The sequence below is a fragment of the Dermatophagoides farinae genome, chromosome 8 (genome assembly GCF_024713945.1).
Source record: "Dermatophagoides farinae isolate YC_2012a chromosome 8, ASM2471394v1, whole genome shotgun sequence".
NCBI classification, from domain to species: domain Eukaryota; kingdom Metazoa; phylum Arthropoda; class Arachnida; order Sarcoptiformes; family Pyroglyphidae; genus Dermatophagoides; species Dermatophagoides farinae.
Window position 1 is genome coordinate 736,712 of NC_134684.1, and position 19,558 is coordinate 756,269.

The 19,558-nt window shown below is 32.2% G+C and overlaps 7 protein-coding genes across 10 annotated transcripts in view; 4 read left to right on the forward strand and 3 right to left on the reverse strand.

The window, feature by feature from the left end:
* LOC124495359 (Src homology 2 domain-containing protein sprint) overlaps positions 1 to 1,733 on the reverse strand; it is a 28,787-nt gene extending 27,054 nt beyond the window's left edge. Inside the window, exons 1-2 of one of the 4 annotated variants that reach the window (XM_075733628.1) lie at positions 861 to 1,733; positions 350 to 789 (exon numbers count right to left, since the gene is read on the reverse strand). Coding sequence is in view for 1 of the 4 variants with exons in the window: in XM_075733626.1 (XP_075589741.1) it covers positions 253 to 278 (26 nt within the window). In the remaining 3 variants the exon portion in view is untranslated. Of the gene's footprint in view, positions 1 to 25; positions 790 to 860 lie in introns of all 4 variants that reach the window. The other 3 variants (XM_075733626.1, XM_075733627.1, XM_075733629.1) reach the window with 3 other exon arrangements.
* A 223-nt stretch (positions 1,734 to 1,956) lies between these two features.
* LOC124495769 (uncharacterized) lies at positions 1,957 to 3,110 on the forward strand. The gene is made up of 2 exons (XM_075733635.1): positions 1,957 to 2,785; positions 2,844 to 3,110. The coding sequence occupies exons 1-2, from the start codon at positions 2,026 to 2,028 to the stop codon at positions 2,870 to 2,872; spliced, it is 789 nt and encodes a 262-aa protein (XP_075589750.1). The 5' UTR covers positions 1,957 to 2,025; the 3' UTR covers positions 2,873 to 3,110.
* Positions 3,111 to 3,173: 63 nt separating this feature from the next.
* LOC124495792 (protein argonaute-4) lies at positions 3,174 to 6,419 on the reverse strand. The gene is made up of 4 exons (XM_047059223.2): positions 6,191 to 6,419; positions 4,399 to 6,105; positions 3,618 to 4,318; positions 3,174 to 3,558 (listed from the first exon to the last, which is right to left on the reverse strand). Exons 1-4 carry the CDS (start codon positions 6,267 to 6,269, stop codon positions 3,232 to 3,234), a joined length of 2,814 nt encoding a protein of 937 aa, XP_046915179.2. The 5' UTR covers positions 6,270 to 6,419; the 3' UTR covers positions 3,174 to 3,231.
* A 331-nt stretch (positions 6,420 to 6,750) lies between these two features.
* Positions 6,751 to 12,620, forward strand: LOC124495796 (NAD-dependent methylenetetrahydrofolate dehydrogenase). Its single transcript, XM_075733634.1, is given in 9 exon segments — positions 6,751 to 6,905; positions 7,380 to 7,899; positions 7,960 to 8,413; positions 8,643 to 8,765; positions 8,830 to 8,908; positions 10,419 to 10,487; positions 10,568 to 12,359; positions 12,434 to 12,481; positions 12,483 to 12,620. Coding segments are annotated over 9 exon segments (3,174 nt in total). The 5' UTR covers positions 6,751 to 6,858; the 3' UTR covers positions 12,525 to 12,620.
* Positions 12,621 to 12,817: 197 nt separating this feature from the next.
* On the forward strand, positions 12,818 to 15,213 carry Pop2 (CCR4-NOT transcription complex subunit Pop2). The gene is made up of 2 exons (XM_047059226.2): positions 12,818 to 14,134; positions 14,197 to 15,213. Exons 1-2 carry the CDS (start codon positions 13,289 to 13,291, stop codon positions 14,722 to 14,724), a joined length of 1,374 nt encoding a protein of 457 aa, XP_046915182.1. The 5' UTR covers positions 12,818 to 13,288; the 3' UTR covers positions 14,725 to 15,213.
* Positions 15,214 to 16,284: 1,071 nt separating this feature from the next.
* On the reverse strand, positions 16,285 to 18,765 carry Acadvl (Acyl-CoA dehydrogenase very long chain). Its single transcript, XM_047059501.2, has 3 exons — positions 17,392 to 18,765; positions 16,708 to 17,329; positions 16,285 to 16,632 (listed from the first exon to the last, which is right to left on the reverse strand). The coding sequence occupies exons 1-3, from the start codon at positions 18,555 to 18,557 to the stop codon at positions 16,483 to 16,485; spliced, it is 1,938 nt and encodes a 645-aa protein (XP_046915457.2). The 5' UTR covers positions 18,558 to 18,765; the 3' UTR covers positions 16,285 to 16,482.
* Positions 18,766 to 18,933: 168 nt separating this feature from the next.
* On the forward strand, positions 18,934 to 19,533 carry Sf3b5 (splicing factor 3b subunit 5). The gene has a single exon (XM_047059506.2). It carries the CDS (start codon positions 19,136 to 19,138, stop codon positions 19,391 to 19,393), a length of 258 nt encoding a protein of 85 aa, XP_046915462.1. The 5' UTR covers positions 18,934 to 19,135; the 3' UTR covers positions 19,394 to 19,533.
* The last annotated feature ends 25 nt before the right edge of the window (positions 19,534 to 19,558 follow it).

A 19,558-nucleotide genomic window follows, 5' to 3' on the forward strand; every position in this document is an offset into this window, starting at 1 on the left:
TTCATATTCATTTGTTCATACATACCTTTTATATATGAATTGAATCAGACATAATTACGACACATGACAAATCAACGAAGCGAATAATTTCAATGAACAGAATGTAAAATCACATTTGCATGGAAGAAATAAAAAAAAGGAAATGATCAATTAAATGAAATTGGTAATGAAACAAACAACAGCGACAACAACAACAACTAATAATTTTAAATTGTCAAGTTGTCATCAATTGATCGATTCTATTTTACACACACAATTCGGGTGAATGGCATACACATACACACACTGATTTCACTTATCCATCAAACCAATAGTAGCAAAACGTTGTCGTTGTTTTATTTTTATTTACGATTAAAGATCGACTATTCCATTCTATGATTATAGCCATCGTCGTCGTCGTCGTCGTGTGTGCAGGTTTGTCAGTCAATTCTTGCAGAATTACGCAGAATCTTAATACACCGGCACAATACTGATGATGATATTGTTTTGATACAGCTTCCACATACTGTTTGTTGTTTGTTTTGTTTTATTTGAAATTCATTCGTCAAAACTGAAGAAAAAAATTGTCCGGATGCTTCAATGAATTCATTGCTACAGTACAGTGGAAAATGAAATGAAATCAAATAAAATGAGCTGAGTATTAGCGCGTTGGTTGGTTGGTTGGTTGTCGTTGGTCGTTCAATCATCATACTGCAGATATATTCCCAATGAAAAATTTTTCTGTTTCAAAACTACCGAATGAAAAACGGATGCTATTTGGTGGTGGTGGTGGTGGTAATGGTGGTAGTGCTAAAAATGAAAGAAAAAAAATTTGTTTTGAGTCGACGTCCTAAAATGCTTGTGTTTTAGTGAATACTTACCGATTTATTTTTTTTGGCTTCCGTTAGCCAAAAAAATTTTTTCTTTTTCGTTTATGTTACCCTGAAACATTTGTTGTAGTGGCATCATTGTAACAACAACAACAGCCGCAGCAGCAACAGAAAAAAAAATTGACAAAGCGGATTTTTTTTTATTTGATTTTAGTGTTTCTGGATCATTCTCAGATCCTTATGATGATGATGATGATTCGATTCGATTCGACGCTCTTTGTTCAGTTTTTGATTATATTTTTTTTTCGTCTTTTTCTTCTTGCACCACATTGTGTATCATTTTTGTATAGTTGTTAAACTACTGCTGTTGGTTGTATACAAAATAACCAGGAGAACCAGAACAATAACAGGGACATACATACATACACACACACACACAAACAAAAAGTACCTAGCTAGGGCATACACTTTTGACAAACAAGACGAGACTGTAACATAAAATAACAATAAAAGACGAGGATTTCATGGCAGAAAAAAAACTGAAAAACGATAATAATAAAAAGCCATGAAAAAAAAGTGGCAGATGTTCAATGACACATTGAATGAATGAACCAAATGGCACAAAAATTTGAATGGACAAATCGATTGATAATATAATAGGGGGTCCATCCGTTCAATGAATTCAGACGACTAATTGATGAAAATTTTTGACACACTTGAAACGGGAAATTTCGGTTCAATGGTTCTGTATTTGTATCTGCATATATTGGTCTTGTTGTCTTTGACCCTCAGATGATGATAAATTTTCAAATATTTCTCAGTATTCATGACCTATTGATGAAATACATCCATATGTCAGATCAAAAAACATGTTTCATGGTAGTAACAGTATAGGAAAAATGACAGAACGAATGAAATTTCAACTTTTTGATGAATTTGTTTTTTTTTTTGTTTGGATTTTGGAAAAGCAAAACTTTTTCTTCTTCTTCTTCGAATTTATCATCATCATAATCTTTATTAAGCAACAACAATAATGCCATCTAGTATCGAATGAAAACATTTACTTCTAAATCTACTTTTATGGTTCATTGCGATAAAAATAGAAAAGAAGTTTAATTCAAAAAAAAAACAACTTTTGTCATTTGATCATTTTTTGTTTCGAAATTTCTATCGTGTTTGTAATTTTTTATGCGTTTGTTATTTCATCGACAACAAAATGCCACGAATTACATTTCCATTCAAAATTCATCGTTCACGATCATATACATTGAATGATGATTGTCAAAAGAATAGTTGTAAACATCATCAAAATGTATTACGTATTGGTGGTGAATATGTTCCAGTATTTGAAATTTTAAATTTTGGTTCTGTATCAGATAAAGAATTATTATACATACGTATTGCTAAACAAGGTCTTATAATATCACATAAACCATCTGTCAATCTAAGCTCATTAGCTGGATCATTGGATCGACCAAAATCGGAAATGCGTAATTATCATGTGTTACCAGCTGCTTCAAATCATCATCATTTATATCTACAACGATATAATACATTACGTGGACCTTGCCATCGTACCCGTTCTGATCGTTGTCGTCTAATTAAATGGGATCAAATTTCTGGCATACAAATTTTGAAACCAAAATCACTTATTTTCAAACTTAATCGTTTAGAAGACAACAACATTGTAGATGATTGTGATACTGATGTTGTAGATGAATTACGATTGTATCGATTTTGTTCACATCGTAATGAAAACATTTCATTAGCATCATTATTACATGATTATCGGTCCAAAATAAATGATAATGATGACGATGAACTATTACGATTCGAATTTCTTATCAAACAAGATCTTGAAGCTATGATTGCATTTGGCATACATCATCAATTATTACAACCAGATGATGATGGCCATTGTGGTGTTAGAACTTTTGATCATATCAAAAACACTAACAACACTAATAATAAAAATGGTAAAATTTTTTCCCGATTATTTCGTTGGATTAATCGTCATATGATTGTTACATTTAGATCATCTACAAAACAACAATAACAACTGATGATGATAATCAATCAATCAAACAATCAATTAGCTTTATAAATAAGTTTCATTCATATATTATCGACATATTAACTTGAAATTTATATTCATTTTAATCATGAAATTATAAATTGAAAATTATCATTGAAATATGTTTGTAAATGTTTCAAAAAAAAAATGTGTCTGCTGTGTGTAATTATGTCATTACAAATTTTTTTTTCACTCATGAAATTAAAGTATAAATTGTGAAAGATTAACAATTGTATGTATGAATGTGTGAACATTTTTGTTTTTTTTTCGAAAAAGTAGAAAAAAATAGAAATTGAATTTAAATTTTAATGATTGAAAAAAAAGAGAATCTGTTTATATTGTTTGCCATTAAGCATAGTAAAGAACACGTTTAAGTGATTGATGAATTTTTACCAATTCATTCAAGCGATCAATCAATTTCTTTTCATAATCACCTTGAATGATTTGGCCACGAGGCATACATAGTTTTTCAATTTGGGCTTCAACATGAATTTTAGCACGATAAGCACAAAGATCAGCATAACGAACTGGTGTTGGCAAAGCAATGGCACCACCACGGAATCGAGTACAATTGTGGCAAAGATAAAAAACAAATTTTTGCAATGCATCATTGTTGAATATTTTCTTGTCGAAATCATTTTCCAATATAACATATTTCATTGGACGTGATGTTCCCTATGAATAACACAATTTATTAATTACAACAACAACAACAACAAAAAACAATCACTTACCAATTGTGAGAAATGTGAATTCAAGAAAAACATGTGTTGTGATGGATCGACAATAGTGTGATCGACAACAGTTCCCGATGGTACATTATACACGGGACGATCATTTGGGCCACTCGGTTTGGACAATACAAATCGTGTTCGATGACCTTTTTGTACGACGATGAAAATGATTTTTCCTTTCGGTACTTTTTTCCGAAAAGCCGTACGGATTTGTTTGATTTCCTTTTCTGCATACTGAAATTGGCCATCCGATACACCATCACGAAACACAGCCAATGTTTGTGGATAGAATTTATTTCGTTGATGATATGCATCCAACAATTCTGTAATCATTGGTTCCAAACACGTAATTTCTTCATCACAACGTTTAGTTTGTGAACAAATAGATGCCGTATACAATGTAAACAAATCATCATAGCTACCAACAACGGCTGCAATTGAACTTTCAATACGTTCCGTTTGGCCAGGATGATTAACATCAATACCACATACCATGGTTTTCGCATGATCGAATGGTAATTTTTTCCATTCTGATGCATCGATAATACTATTTTGGCCACCAATTTTTCCATTTACTTTCAACAGTACGTTGTCTAAATATCCACGTCCACGTTGTTTAGCTTTCATTGAATTCAAACATTGAGTAGCGAAACCATATTTTTGATCACCACAAAATTTTACCATGTTATACATGCCAGCACCTAGAATTTTTTTTCGATAAAAAAAAATCAATTAGTTAAACATTAAAATTATTGGCGATATAAAATCGAAAAAACATTACATTGAGGCAATGCGACAAACAATAATTTCAAATCGGGAATTTCGGTTTTAATTTTGGCAAAAATTAAATCCACTTGTGCCAGATTGCCAGGATTGACTGGTGTAACAATCTTGTTTCGACAGTTGGATAAATCAAGCTTATATCGTTTAGCAGTTGTCACCAATTCACTAACAATGTTTTCAACGTCCGGTTTATTGAAATTGATATCCAAACTAACAAATGCCCATGGAGTTTTCGGTATGGAGCGAAAAAACGGTTCCATACGTTGTGCATTCATTTGACGTGGTGTGTCCAATACCCTTCCAGTGAAACGAATTGGTTTTGTGAAAAAATCCGTTTTAAATTCAGACATCAATTCTGGACTTAATGATGGAATTTGATTGGAAATTTTTGATAATTTATCGAAATAAATCAGTGGTTTATGTGTCGATACACGAAGCAATTCATTCGGTATGTTAGCATCGGCTTGAATTTTTGAATTGTTCAAAAATTGTTTATCGACCATACGGCAAAGTTCAAGTGGAATGAATTGTTCTTTGCCAACCGTAGAAACCAATGGATAATTTTGTACACGCACTTTGTATTTTTCAAGAAAATATTCCTGAATCGATACAATTTGACCTTCATCTTGATCTTTAGTTTTTTTAGTGAATTTATGTTCATTAGGCTTCTGAACAGTCAATCCTTTGATGGTGTAACATGTTTTACGACCAGTATGAGTAGTGTAAATTTTCAATCCACGAATAATTTTATTCGCTGCAACAATATCACCAGGACCAAATTGTGATGGATCACGGCCACCAGCAATCAATGTTACCAATTTTGATAATTCATCCACCGAAGGAGAGATCAAACATGATGTTTTCAAATGAATGTTCAACGATAATCCCATTTCGGTAAGACAAACACCATGGCTAAAACCACTAGCAAACTTAACCCATTCCATTGGGCCACGCATCAAACTACTTGAATCGGTATCGTAAAAGCCATGTTGATGCGAGAAAAAACGACAAGTGTAACAATATTGGAACAATAACTCCATGAAATGTCGCATAACTTCAGGCAAATCCGATGCGGTCATTTTGTAATATTCATCAATATGAGTCAGATCAATCTGTTGTACCATGTTTAAAGCGATTTGAAAATGTTTTTTGCGACTTTCAATTTGTACTTCGATTGTTTTGGGCAATACACTCGTATTCAATGGTTTAGAAGTGAACAAATTCTTGCTACGATCATAAACATAATGGAAATTGAAAAAGTTCGCATTAGCGGCAACAAATTCTTGAAAAATTGCATATGAATGTTTGGCAAAATATTTTTGCTTCTTATCATTGTCAGCATTGAAATATTGACGATCATTTTCGTCGGCAAAATCGATACTCAAATCATATTGATACACCAAAACTGATCCAACATTGATCTTGAAATGATTAGCCAATAATTCAACTTGTTTTCCGTGTTGTCCATGTGGTTCAACACTACGACGAACAATAGCATAATTTTGAGATTCAGGATATGATGTAACATTCGGCTGTTGATAACCACGATCACCACCCGAACCACCACCACGTCCGCCGCCACGTCCACCACCGCGATTAAATCCACCACCGCCGCCACGATTAAATCCACCACCACCACCGCCACGGTTAAATCCACCACCACCACCGCCACGATTAAATCCACCACCACGGCCACCCCCACGATCTGTTCAAATAGAATAAATAAAAATTAATTGAAAGAAAAAAGAAAAAAATCGAAAAAACACGTTCAAATCCATCTAGGCTAATACCTTGACCATCACCACCACGATCATAACCACGGCCTCTGCCGCCGCCACCACCACCACGATATCCTCCTCTACCACTCATTTTGGATTGAAAATTTTCAATTGAATCAGAATCGGGAAAAAAAAATCAAAATTTTTTGATTAATAATGATGACGAAAATCAAAATCAAAAACGAAAGCGAATTTCACAACAGAAAACTAAACGTCGCACAATAAACAACAGCTCAACAACAATAGACGGAAAAGGAATTTCAGTGTAAATTTTTTCAGTAGCATTTACTCTTCAAAACAACTGTAACATAATCGAAAAATGCTCAAACATTCGAATGAATAAAATTATTTTAAATAATTTTTAATCAATTAAAATTACTTCTAATCAATTTATTAGATTATGTCGCCATAATTAAATAATTAAATCAATATTTTAAATTTAATTTAAATTAAATTAAATAAAGCTCAAATTTAATAGCTTGTTACATAGTCTATGAACGGTCAACAAAGGCATATGTTTGGTTTTTCCAATATATTTCAATATATATTTTGTTTGGTTTCAATTGGATTTTTTTTCCAAATATTTCAAATCGATTTATTGCGCGAAAATGACCCATACTTTGTCCATATTTGATTCGAAATCCAATTATCATGTTTAATGAATAAAATAAGAATCCAGAATGCTAATATTTCGTATATTACGAAGCTCATTTCTATCATCATCATGGTGAGTTTAATGTCCATTTTTGAAATTTTTATCTTTCTCCAATGAATAAATAAATGAAAGAAAAAAAATCTAGCCACCACAAAATCATGAAAAAAAATCATTCGATTTTTTTTAAATACTCGTGTCATGGTTTATCAGTTTTTTTTTCAAATGAAAACAAAACAAAACGTTTGATAAGACCATTTTTTTATGATCAGCATCATCATCGTTTTATCGTTTGATGAAAACCATGACGTGATCTCGCTGATTTTTTTTCTTGATCCAATGAATTTTTTGTGAAAAATAAAATTAAAAATCACAGAGAAAATTTCTGAAATTGAGACATTTATTCCAGATTTTCTAGGTTTTTTAACATGAAAAAATTTTTCAAAAAAAATCTGCTAGTTTACTTCATATGAATTAATGCAAAAAAACCAATTTTTTTTATTTCATCATGATAGTAATCGATTATTTAAATTATCATCATCAACGTAGCATCAATTGGTTGTCACAATCATCATCATCATCGTTTCATCGTAAATTGCCACCATTATTTATGTCCTTGAATCACCGAACAATCACGAGTTGTAGTTGCTGTTGCTGCTGTTGTTGTTTTTATGGTACGATTATTGGTAGTCTTTCTGAACATCATCATTATATACGAAGAACAAATATTTTCAGTTATTTCAATCATCATTCCATCATACAACAAGGCCTACAACAACAAAAACGAAAATTTAGTATTTCAATTTTGGATCGAAATTCTACCAGTGACAATCAAAACGGAAATTTAAAAATGGCTAAATTATTAAGTGGTAAAGAAGTGTCGGATGAAATCCGTGCACGTCTTCGTGAAGAGGTGAGCCATATATCTATTAAACCAATGTTGGCCATTATTCAAGTTGGTGGTCGTGAAGATTCAAATGTTTATATTCGTATGAAGAAAAATTATGCCGAATCAATTGGTGGTAATTCGATTCATTTGCAAATGCCCAGAGCCACGAATACGCAACAGGTTTGTTTGTTTGAATTTCATTAATGATTTTTATGATAATTTTTAATTTTTATTCTACAGTTAGCTGCTGAAGTTGAAAGATTGAACAACGATCCATCCGTACATGGCATCATCGTACAATTGCCATTCGATTCTGAAGAACCTATTGATGCACATTATATTACAAACCTGATTTCGCCGGAAAAAGATGTCGATGGTTTAACCGTCATTAATGCTGGAAATCTATTGCATGGTAAAATTACTGGAAAAGAAGGTTTCATTCCGTGCACACCGTTTGGTTGTTTGGAATTGATTAAAAAATCCGGTGTCAAAATGGAAGGTGCACAAGCAGTTGTTCTTGGTCGTTCAAAAATTGTCGGCTCACCAATGGCTCAGCTTTTGATCTGGAATAATGCTACCGTCACTGTTTGTCATTCGCGAACAAAAAATCTGCCGGAAATTTGTCGGAATGCCGAAATTTTGGTCGTTGCCATTGGAAAACCATTGTTTGTCAAACGTGAATGGATTAAACCAGGTAACATTGAATAAAAACATACTTTTGATTGTCGTCGATGATTCTTTGTCATTCAATTTCATGATGATAAAAATGTACGGTCCAATCTTGTCGTTTCAAAATCTTATCAAATTATTTCATATGAAAAAAAAATTCCTGATTAAGATTTTGAATCGACAGGATCTAATCGTACAATGAAACATGGAAACAGGCAAATTCAAATTTTTTCTTCCACTTTTTTTTAATACAGGTGCCGTTGTTATTGATTGTGGTATATCATCAATACCTGATGCGACAAAAAAAAGTGGACAACGTCTTGTCGGTGATGTTGATTTCGATACGGCCAAAGAAGTTGCATCATATATAACACCAGGTAGATCTTAAATATTGCCATTTATGTTGTTTTTTGTTTGCTAAATGTTTTTTTTTCCACACAGTTCCAGGTGGTGTTGGTCCAATGACTGTGGCCATGTTGATAAACAATACAGTAGAATCTGCAAAACGTGTAGCTGAAAAATTAGACAATGGACAACAGGAATAAAATATTGGAAAACGAACCCGTTACTGCGATACATTTTTGTTACTCAAAATTTTGATATAGAATAAATGTTGTTTTTTTTTGTCATTCATTGAATTCAATATACAAGTTTTTTTAGAGAGATTTTGAAGAAAAGAAATTTGTCAGTCTAATTTTTTTTAATTCACGATCAATAAGTCCATCATCATCACCATCATCATTTGGTTGGTTTGGTTTATTGGGTTTGGTTGACGTGATAATCATAATCACCATAATCATCATCATCATCATCACTAGACAAATGTGTGAAATGAAAATAAAGAGCAGCAACAACAACAACAACAACAGTAAGCAAGAAAGAAAGAAATAAAGTCAGCCTCAATATCTATCGATCGATCGATTGATTGATTGATTGATTTTGATCGTATGCACTTAAATAATTTTTTGATAAAAAAAAGCAATAAAATGGCGCTCAAATAGATCATCAACATCGACAACAACAAAATTATGAATGTCTAATAAAGAATGTTGATGATGATCATCGAATCAAAATGAATGATGATTGCAACATTGTATACGAGAGAAGAGAGAAAGAAATTTTTTTTTCTTTTTTTTTTGGATAAATAACCAACATTAGCATCCATTGAATCTCAAACTATTTTATTTATATATCCGTTTTTTTTTCTTTGATGCAATCCAAAACGCAGAAAAATGTTATGTGTGCACTGCGTTCTTGTTGGTGTTTGAATCAGAAATTTTTTTTTTATTTCTATTAACCAAGGCTTAAATAATGCAAATTACAACATTTTTTTTTTGGACAAACAACAACAGCCACAAAACCAATGGACAAGGAATGTTTGTTTTTCAATTTATTAAACGACCTAGATTGTGTAATGATTTTTAGTTTTTTTTTGTCAAATGAGAAATTTCAGAAAATCAAATGTGTCGCTGTGTGTGTGTGCGTCCTAATACAAACAAACAAACAGACAAAAAGACAAAAACAAAACAAAAAAAAATTCGAACAAACAATTTTAGCTTGATTTTCCAGATATTTATTTATTCATTTTTTTTTTTTTTTGATGCATCATTATATTCATTCATCGTATCAGCAATACATTGATATCATCATCATCATTCAAGTTTATTTATGGATCCAATGTTATCGTTTGTCATCAATGCGATTTTGAAATGATGATCGCAAAATACAAAAAACTAGTTTTATGGAAAAATCACGAGTTAGGATGGTTATTTTTTTTTCTTTGGTAAAGAACGAACAATTTTTTTTTGCATTCAAATTTTTATACTTCTACGACATTTTTGTTTACAAATTAGAAAAATTTTTTCTTTTTTCGATTCTCTTTTTTTTTCTCTCTCTCTCTCTCCATTCATGGTGATCTGTGTACCCCTTAGATATTATTATTATGTTATTATTCCAGTCAATAAAAAGCAAACATCGTCATTATTAATAAATTCATTACATCGGTCATCATCATCGACAAAGTTTCAAACATTATTATCATTGGTAAAAATGTGGAAATTGGAAAAAAGTTCATTAAATCGTGTTACACCGGTACCATCGTATGTACACATAAAATTGTGACAATAATAATAATCTGGAAATAATTGAAATTTTTCGAATGTTTTTTTTTTGTTCTTAGTGATATTGAAATAACTCGTGCACATAAATGTAAACCAATAAAACAATTATGTCATGAAATTGGTCTCCATGAACATGAATATGAACCATATGGACATTATAAAGCAAAAATTGATCGAACAATACCTGCACAATTTGATCAGACAAAAATGGGTAAATATGTCATCGTGGCTGGAATGACGCCTACACCGTTGGGTGAAGGTAAAAGCACCACGACAATCGGTTTGGCACAAGCTTTGTGTGGCCATTTAGATCATAATACTATTGCATGCATTAGGCAACCAAGTCAAGGACCAACATTCGGTATTAAAGGCGGTGCTGCTGGTGGCGGTTATTCCCAGGTGATTCCAATGGATGAATTTAATTTACATCTTACTGGTGATATTCATGCCATATCAGCAGCAAATAATCTGATTGCTGCTGCCATAGATGCTCGTTATTTTCATGAATCCACACAAAAAGATTCTGCTCTTTACGATCGATTGGTACCAAAACATCCGAATAAGCCACGGAAATTCTCAAAAATACAATTAAGACGTCTGGAAAAATTGGGCATTCCAACGGAAATTGATCCAGATCAATTGACTGAAAAACAAAAGTTGGACTTTTCTCGATTAGATATCGATATCGATACAATTAATTGGAATCGTGTTGTTGATTGTAATGATCGATATCTCCGGTCGATAACCATTGGTCAGGCACCAACAGAAAAAGGATTATCAAGGAAAACTCAATTCGATATATCGGTTGCAAGTGAATTAATGGCCATTTTAGCTTTAGGTAATGATATGGCCGATATTAAACGAAGAATAGGTCAAATTGTTGTTGCATTTTCCAAACATCAACCACCGAAACCGATAACATGTGATGATCTAGGCGTCACTGGTGCAGTTATGGTTTTGCTTAAAGATGCTATCAAACCAACAGTTGTACAAACATTGGAAGGAACTCCAGTGTTTGTTCATTGTGGTCCATTCGCCAATATTGCTCATGGTAATTCATCGGTTGTTGCCGATAAAATTGCATTGGAAATGGTCGGTCCTGATGGTTTTGTTCTCACTGAAAGTGGTTTCGGTGCTGATGTTGGTCTTGAAAAATTGGTTGACATTAAATCACGTGCTTCTGGTTTACGGCCAGATTTGGTAGTATTGGTATGTACAATAAGAGCATTGAAAAGTCATGGTGGTGGACCATTAGTTACACCGGGTGCTATTCTGCCAAAAGAATATCGTGAAGAAAATCTTGATCTTGTTGGTAAAGGTTTGATTAATCTTAAAATTCATATCGAAAACATTCGAGAACATTTTGGCTTACCTGTTGTTGTTGCAATCAATCGATTTTCTACGGACAGTGATCTTGAACTTGATTTAGTTAGACAAAAAACTATTGAATATGGTGCCTATGATGCTTGCATTGCTAATCATTGGGAACAAGGTGGTGAAGGTGCCATAGATTTAGCTCGATCCGTAATTGATGCTTGTTTTTCTAATAAAAATGTGGAAAATCATTTTAAATTTGTTTACAATGACGAAGATGCGATTGAAATGAAAATTGAAAAAATTGCCACAAAAATTTATCGAGCCAATGGTGTGGAATATAGTGAACAAGCTCAAAAACGTTTAGAACTTTATAAAAGACTTGGTTATGATCGATTGAATATTTGTATCGCTAAAACTCCACTGTCTATTTCACATGATCCATCATTGAAAGGAGCACCAAGTGGATTTAAATTTCCGATTAAAGATATTCGTGCTTCGGTTGGTGCCGGATTTCTTTATCCACTTGCTGGAGAGGTATATAATATAATAATCAATTATATTTCTCATTATTATTCATTATTAATTGTTTTTTTTTGCATAATTCGCAGATTCAAACAATGCCCGGACTTCCTACGAGACCAGCATTCTATGATATTCGATATCGACACAGAAACTGGTGTTATTGAAGGATTATTCTAAAATCTTTGCGTTTTGCGAAACTAAAAAAAAAAAATCTTAATAAATTTTTTTTGTTATTTTCCATAATAAAATCTTGTTATATTAGTGTAAATTGAATTCAAAATTGCGGTTAATTTTTTTTCATATATTCAGTCTATACGGCTATTACGGTAGACTTGATTTTTATTTCATAAAATACGTAATCAATATATGAATTTGTGTTGAAACATGATTTTTGATATTTATTCGTGGTACTAGGGTAATTAAGTCAGTTCAAAAATGACGTACGTACCTTTTGTTTGACTGTTGTTGTTGTTGTTAAATGATTCCGAGTGTGTGTGTGTGTGTGTATTTGCGGTGTGTTTTTTTTCTGTATGTATGACTTGTGTGTATTTGTATTTGTCTTTTTTATTTTGTAAATCGCATAATGTGTATGTGTGTATTTTATGTGATTTCAATTGATTTCGATTGAATCATCATCGAATATCAAACAATAAAAAAAACAACAACAACAACAATAACGAGAAATGAAAATTCGAAAAAAACGATATAAACAATTCAACCCAATATCATTTTCTTCTATTACCAACAACTAGATTTGTTCATTCTCTGTCATTCAGTCAGTCAGTCATCATTATCATCAGTTATCCTGGAAATAATTCATTCTCATAATATAATTTTCCCCACCCAAACTGTTTGTAGATTTAGAAAAAGAAAAAAAAGATTCGCCTGATTTCATTATTCATCACAATCATTATCATCAATAACAACAAAAAAAAATCAGGATGCCTTCAGCTTATGGCCACACAAATGGACACCATATGGTCAATACGAATTCAATGGCTTTGACAAATGGACAAACACCTACATCAGCGATTGCTGCATCAACTTCATCACCAGCACATCGACATGCAGCCGGTATAGGATCAATGAATGCTGGTAATCATGGTGGTGGCAGTGTTGGTCATCCATCAAATCAAACCCAAACACATGGTCCACCGCAAACACCACAAACCAATGAAGAGGTCGGAATCAGAGAAGTTTGGGCACATAATCTTGAAGAAGAATTTATTCGAATTTGTAAGATTGTACAACATTATCCATTCGTTGCGATGGATACAGAATTTCCAGGAGTAGTGGCCAAACCGATTGGTCAATTTACATCCAATTCTGAATACATGTATCAGATAATGCGTTCGAATATTACATTGTTGAAGATCATACAAATTGGCTTGACATTTATGAATGCTGATGGTAAAAAACCTGATGGCCATTGTACTTGGCAATTCAATTTCCGTTTCAATTTGAATGAAGATATGTATGCACATGAATCGATAGAATTGCTCACAAATTCTGGCATACAATTCAATAAACATGATCAAGATGGTATTGATCCAACTGAATTTGCTGTATTGATGTTTGGTTCTGGTTTGATTTTAACTGATCAAATTTCCTGGCTATCGTTTCATTCGGGATATGATTTTGGTTATTTGCTCAAAATGTTAACCGATAAACAGTTGCCGAAAAAAGAATCAGAATTTTTTGATTTATTGAAAACATATTTTCCACGAATTTATGATTTAAAATATTTGATGAAAAGTACCAAAGATTTGAAAGGTGGTTTACAAGAGGTTAGTGTTAAAGTCTATTTTTGTTTTATTAATCTAAATTTTTTTTTTGCAAACACGAATAGGTTGCTGAAGCATTAACTTTGGTTCGTAAAGGTCCACAACATCAAGCCGGTAGTGATAGTCTATTAACGGGCGAAACATTTTTCAAATTGAAAGAAATGTATTTCGAAAATGATATCGAAGAAAAACGTTATTCCGGATTTCTTTATGGTCTTGAAACGGCTGAAACGGGAAAAATTGAAACAGATGATGATTTAACAGCTTCAAATCCTACTGCTACTAATAATACTGGCAATCGCAATACGCCCATTACTAGTACTACTACCATTTCATCATCATTATCTGTAACAAATTCAACAACAACAAATGGTGGATCGATCATCGTATCATCGAGTGGTAACAATAACACATCAAATGGTAGCAATAATAGTGGATCGAATAATGATTCAGCTGTTGTTAGTGGTGGTAAAATAGAAGATGTGAATATATCCGATGCTAATAATTCTGAAAATTCAATCATCACATCTTCATCAACATCAAATTCGACGACTATAAATCCACAACAAACGCCCACAAGCATTTCTAGCTGAATCATTTTCATTTTTTCTTCCTTTGTGTTGTGTTTCGTTTTTTCATTTTCTGCCTAACTGTCAATCAATCATTATTCTCATTATTTTCATAAATTCATCACCGTCACCGAAAAAAAACCAATACAGAATTATTTTGAAGTAAAAGAAATAAAAAAAAAATTCTTCTTGTGCGTCTCTACCCCGGTAGAATATTTTTTTATCCCAATCCATATTACATCATTATTTGGTTCTTTAATTTCAAAATCATTACCATATTTTTTTCAATGTAGATTACCGAAAAAAAAGGAATTTTCTTCCGAAAAAAGATGTTTATTTATACAACACGAACAAACACACACACACACATACACTGCTAAAAAACAGCTGAAAAAACTTTCTCATTGATATTCTTAAGATGAATTCATTTGTTTTTTTTATATATGTAACAATGTGAGCAAAAAAAAGAAGAAGAAAAAAAATTGAATAAATCAAAGAATTCGAATTATAAAATCGAATCATTCGACAATTGTTTCATTCATATATAAAATGTCACAAATATTTAAATTTTTTGTTTCGTGATTCAAAAAAAAATAAATTAAATTATTCAATGTCTGATCGTCGAAATCATCGTCGAAATGAAAGAAGCGGTGGTGGTGGTGGTGGTGGTAAAAAATCGTCGAAAAAAAATCGAAATAAACGTAAACCTAATGATAAGAGTAAAAAACAAGCCAAAGATCAATATGATTATTATGATGATTCGTCGGCAACCGGTGAAAATGAAGCGGATAATTATTATTATGATAATAATGATGATGATGAAAATCATTTATTGTTGCCAACAATTAAAATTGCACCTGAGGATTATGAACATATATTTTCGAGGAAAAAACAACAACAGCAGCAACAACAGGCGGTTAATTCATCATTGCCTACGGCATTGATTGCACCATCTGATTATGATCATATTTATTGTAGAACTAATCGAAAGAAACAACAACAACAACAACAAGCATAATCCTCAATCTAAACAATTATCATCACCACCAGAGCAACCAGCATCACCAGATACACCACAATTATCGGATAAATCACCAACAATTCTAATAGCACCTACAGATTATGAACATATTTTTAATGCTGGTAAAACATATAAATCTGAAACACCAAAACGTCATCATTACAAACAACAACAACAACAACAAACGATTAAACCGATTGGAAAGATGATGAATAGATATCATAAACACTCACCATTACCATTTAAAATGAAGAAAAAATGGCCAAAGACATTCAAAAAATTTGGTAAAAAAACAAAATTTTCATTGAAAAGATCACCACTAACAAAACGACGACCAAAACAGAGAGAAGAATCATCATACGAAGACGACGACGACGACGATGATGATGATGATGATGACGATGAAGAAGAAAAAGGTGCCACCGCCGCCGCCGACGACGACGACGATGACGACGATGATGATGACATCGATACTGATGATGTCGATGACAGCAAGAAACAATCAAATAGATATTCAAGAAGAAATCGAAGATTTTAAATTGTGTGATGATGGTGTTATGAAATTTTTTAGATGAATAAATCAAAATCGTTTATTTATTTATTTCATCATTAGTAGTAAATAACATATTATATGTCTTGTCGAAAATATTTAAAATAAATTAAAAATGTTACAATCAGCCATTTAATTGTCTCAGAATTCTAAAAAAAAATCATATTCCGAAATCAAATCATAATCACATGCACTCAGAATTTTTTTTTTGTTATGAAGATTCATATGAATGTAATGGGGATTGATGTAGAATACCTTCATTGTTTAAAACTTGAGTGGCAATATTTCTGATTGATTCATCATTTTTCAATATCACTGGTGATCGTAATGCTGTTAGATTTTGATTAACACGCATATTGGCCTAGAAAAAAAGTTTCAAATTAAATATATTAGTATATAAAGTTAATCACAACAAAAAAAAAACAAATTCACATACCTCTACGATGAATAATTTGCATAACTGTGATTCATATTCAGCTGATGAAACATTTTTATTCAATGATAATGTTACACGTGATAGTAACACTAACATTGTATAGATATCGATAACAGAATTGGCCAATCGTAATAATAACATTTGTTCCATAACAATTTGTTTGTTATATTTGATAAGTAAATGTTCAACAGCTGAAGTGAAAAGCATAATATTTTTCGACAATATTTGTGCTTCCGCTTGTAATGATGGATGAATATTTTCGGTTATATTTGGTGCATCCATACCAGCAGTACGTTTTAGTCGTTTTGATGCTTCCATAAAAATCAGACCTAAATTGGCCATTGGATTTTTCATTGCTTTTTGGATTTCACGTAAATGGCCACCGGCATATTGAAGACCAGTTAATGCAATAAATAATCGAAGAATTTCATTGGCACCTTCAAATATTCGGAATATTCGAGTATCACGAAGCATTTTTTCGATTCCAGTATCTTTAATATAACCCATACCGCCAAAAATCTGCAATGCTTCATCACAAACCCACCATGCTGAATCAGAAGCAACAATTTTACCAACAGCAGCTTCCAATTGAAAATCAGTCATTCCTTTGTCAATGACGCCACTAGAATTGGAAAGAAAAAAAAATCCATTAATAAACAAGCAAATTTTTGGATAAAAAAATACCTGATCATGTAAGCGTGTGATTGTGTTACAAAATGTGCCAAAGTCATTCGACCAATTTTCTCCTGAATAGCCGTAAAACTTGCTAGTTTATTACCAAATTGTGTACGAGTATTAGCGTATGTGCTTGCCATTTCGATTGCTTTTTGCATAGTACCGGATAATGCACAAATCATACCATAACGTCCATTATTTAAAATTTTCATTGCAACTTTAAATCCTTCACCAACTTCTCCAATAACATTTTCTTTTGGAATTTTAACATTGTCGAACCAAATCTCCGTTGTATTTGAAAATTTGATACCCATTTTTTTCATATTTGGTCCACTAGTCAGACCTGGACCTCTTGGTACCCAAAATGCAGTCACTTTATCTTTGACTTCGCCTTTTTCATTCTTGATTTGGGTCTTGGCAAATACGGTGAAAAAATCAGCAAATCCACCATTACTAATGTAAAGTTTCGATCCATTGAGGATATAATGTTGACCATCTTCACTTAAAACGGCACGACTTTTTATTGAAACAGCATCCGAACCAGCTGACGGTTCAGTCAATGCAAATGCAGCAAATTTATTACCAGCAGCCAGATCAGGAAGATATTTTTCTTTTTGTTCAGGTGATCCAAACAGCACGATACCTTTATAGCCGATACTTTGATGGGCACCCTGTACGATACCGATGCCTAAATCATATCTGCCAGCCATTTCACCCATTCGAGCATATTGTGTATTATTACATCCCATACCGCCATATTCAACTGGAACTTGAATACCGAATACACCCATAGTTCTCATCATTTCCATAACATCCTCAGGCACCGTTTCGGTGTCTTCTTGTTTAACAATTTCATCCCATTTATCTTCCCACATTTTGGATACCGGATCAATAACCATATCGAGAAATCCAATTTCTTCATCATTCAATACTTGTGGATAAGGTAGGAAAAATTCAGTATTGGCACGACCAGCAAATAGATTCTGTACGAATGAATTGGATTCAGGAACTTTAATTTTATCCAATTTATCCAGATCAACTTTGGCTTCCAATTTTTCCGTTGTTTTTGGTTGTGCACGCGATGATGATGTTGATATTCTGACGACCAAATTTCGAATCAATTGAATATTATCCGAACGTGGTGAATATAACTTTGCAGCAATAGATCGAAACATTTTTATTCAGTTTAGCACGATGGTTCAATAAAAAAAACAATTGGAGTTCTGTGGTTTTTTCTTTGTTCTCTGAATTGGAAAACACTTAAATCACACAATTTCACTTTTAATTGGATTTTAAGAAAAAAAGAACAGATTCAACGTATACAAGGACTTTAATCTTAGTCGGGTACATATGAAACAACAAGTTATGTTGATTAAATAAAAACCAAACAAATAAACAAGCCGATCAATTATTATATACCACTACCACAAACTTGAGTATCGTGTTAACACGGTTTAAATATATGTTCAGATTTGAAATTTCGCAATGTTTGTGAATGGATCCTTGATGTGGTCTAGCAAAATAAAATTAACAATTAATTACCGTGTATCCACGGTAAGGATTGTTCAAATATTGGTTAAGTGGTTCATTGTTTTGTTTTCGGGTTCACATGCTGATCTCATTTGATTTGTTATCGATAAATCTGGTTTTTGAATGTTTTTCTAAATCAGATAATTTTTTTTCAATCATCCATTAATCAATCAACCAAATCCATCGATAAAAAACGACTACTTTGATATCGATTAATTGAAACATGACTGATCGTTATAATATTCATTCACAATTAGAACATTTACAATCCAAATATATTGGCACTGGACATGCTGATACAAGCAAATTTGAATGGATGGTCAATCAACATCGTGATACTTATGCATCATATTTAGGACATCCAGATATGTTGTCATTTTTTTCTATAGCCGAAAATGAATCAATTGGCCGTATTAAATTCAATATGATGGAAAAAATGTTACAACCATGTGGTATTAATCCAGAGAAACCAGACGATTGATGGATTCACTACAAAATAATAAATTGATTATCATTTTAAAAAATTCATTTTCTTGTAAACTGCAATTTTCATTTTCATTAAATGTTAATTCAAAATTTCTCTTTTAAAATTAATAAATAATAATACATTATCATTCATAATTATTGATTATTAGCAGTGTGCCAT

What these genes read in the sequence shown, in the direction of transcription:
- LOC124495769 (XM_075733635.1), top strand. Translation starts at nt 2,026, where the DNA reads ATGCCACGAATTACATTTCCATTCAAAATTCATCGTTCACGATCATAT. An exon ending in CAACACTAATAATAAAAATG is followed by an intron (nt 2,786 to 2,843) that starts GTAAAATTTTTT and finishes TGTTACATTTAG; the next exon opens with ATCATCTACAAAACAACAAT.
- LOC124495792 (XM_047059223.2), bottom strand. Translation starts at nt 6,269, where the DNA reads ATGAGTGGTAGAGGAGGATATCGTGGTGGTGGTGGCGGCGGCAGAGGC. An exon ending in GTTTGTCGCATTGCCTCAAT is followed by an intron (nt 4,319 to 4,398) that starts GTAATGTTTTTT and finishes AAAAAATTCTAG; the next exon opens with GTGCTGGCATGTATAACATG. An exon ending in ATTCACATTTCTCACAATTG is followed by an intron (nt 3,559 to 3,617) that starts GTAAGTGATTGT and finishes TGTTATTCATAG; the next exon opens with GGAACATCACGTCCAATGAA.
- Sf3b5 (XM_047059506.2), top strand. Translation starts at nt 19,136, where the DNA reads ATGACTGATCGTTATAATATTCATTCACAATTAGAACATTTACAATCC.
- Acadvl (XM_047059501.2), bottom strand. Translation starts at nt 18,557, where the DNA reads ATGTTTCGATCTATTGCTGCAAAGTTATATTCACCACGTTCGGATAAT. An exon ending in TCACACGCTTACATGATCAG is followed by an intron (nt 17,330 to 17,391) that starts GTATTTTTTTAT and finishes TTCCAATTCTAG; the next exon opens with TGGCGTCATTGACAAAGGAA. An exon ending in GCAAATTATTCATCGTAGAG is followed by an intron (nt 16,633 to 16,707) that starts GTATGTGAATTT and finishes CTTTTTTTCTAG; the next exon opens with GCCAATATGCGTGTTAATCA.
- Pop2 (XM_047059226.2), top strand. Translation starts at nt 13,289, where the DNA reads ATGCCTTCAGCTTATGGCCACACAAATGGACACCATATGGTCAATACG. An exon ending in TGAAAGGTGGTTTACAAGAG is followed by an intron (nt 14,135 to 14,196) that starts GTTAGTGTTAAA and finishes AAACACGAATAG; the next exon opens with GTTGCTGAAGCATTAACTTT.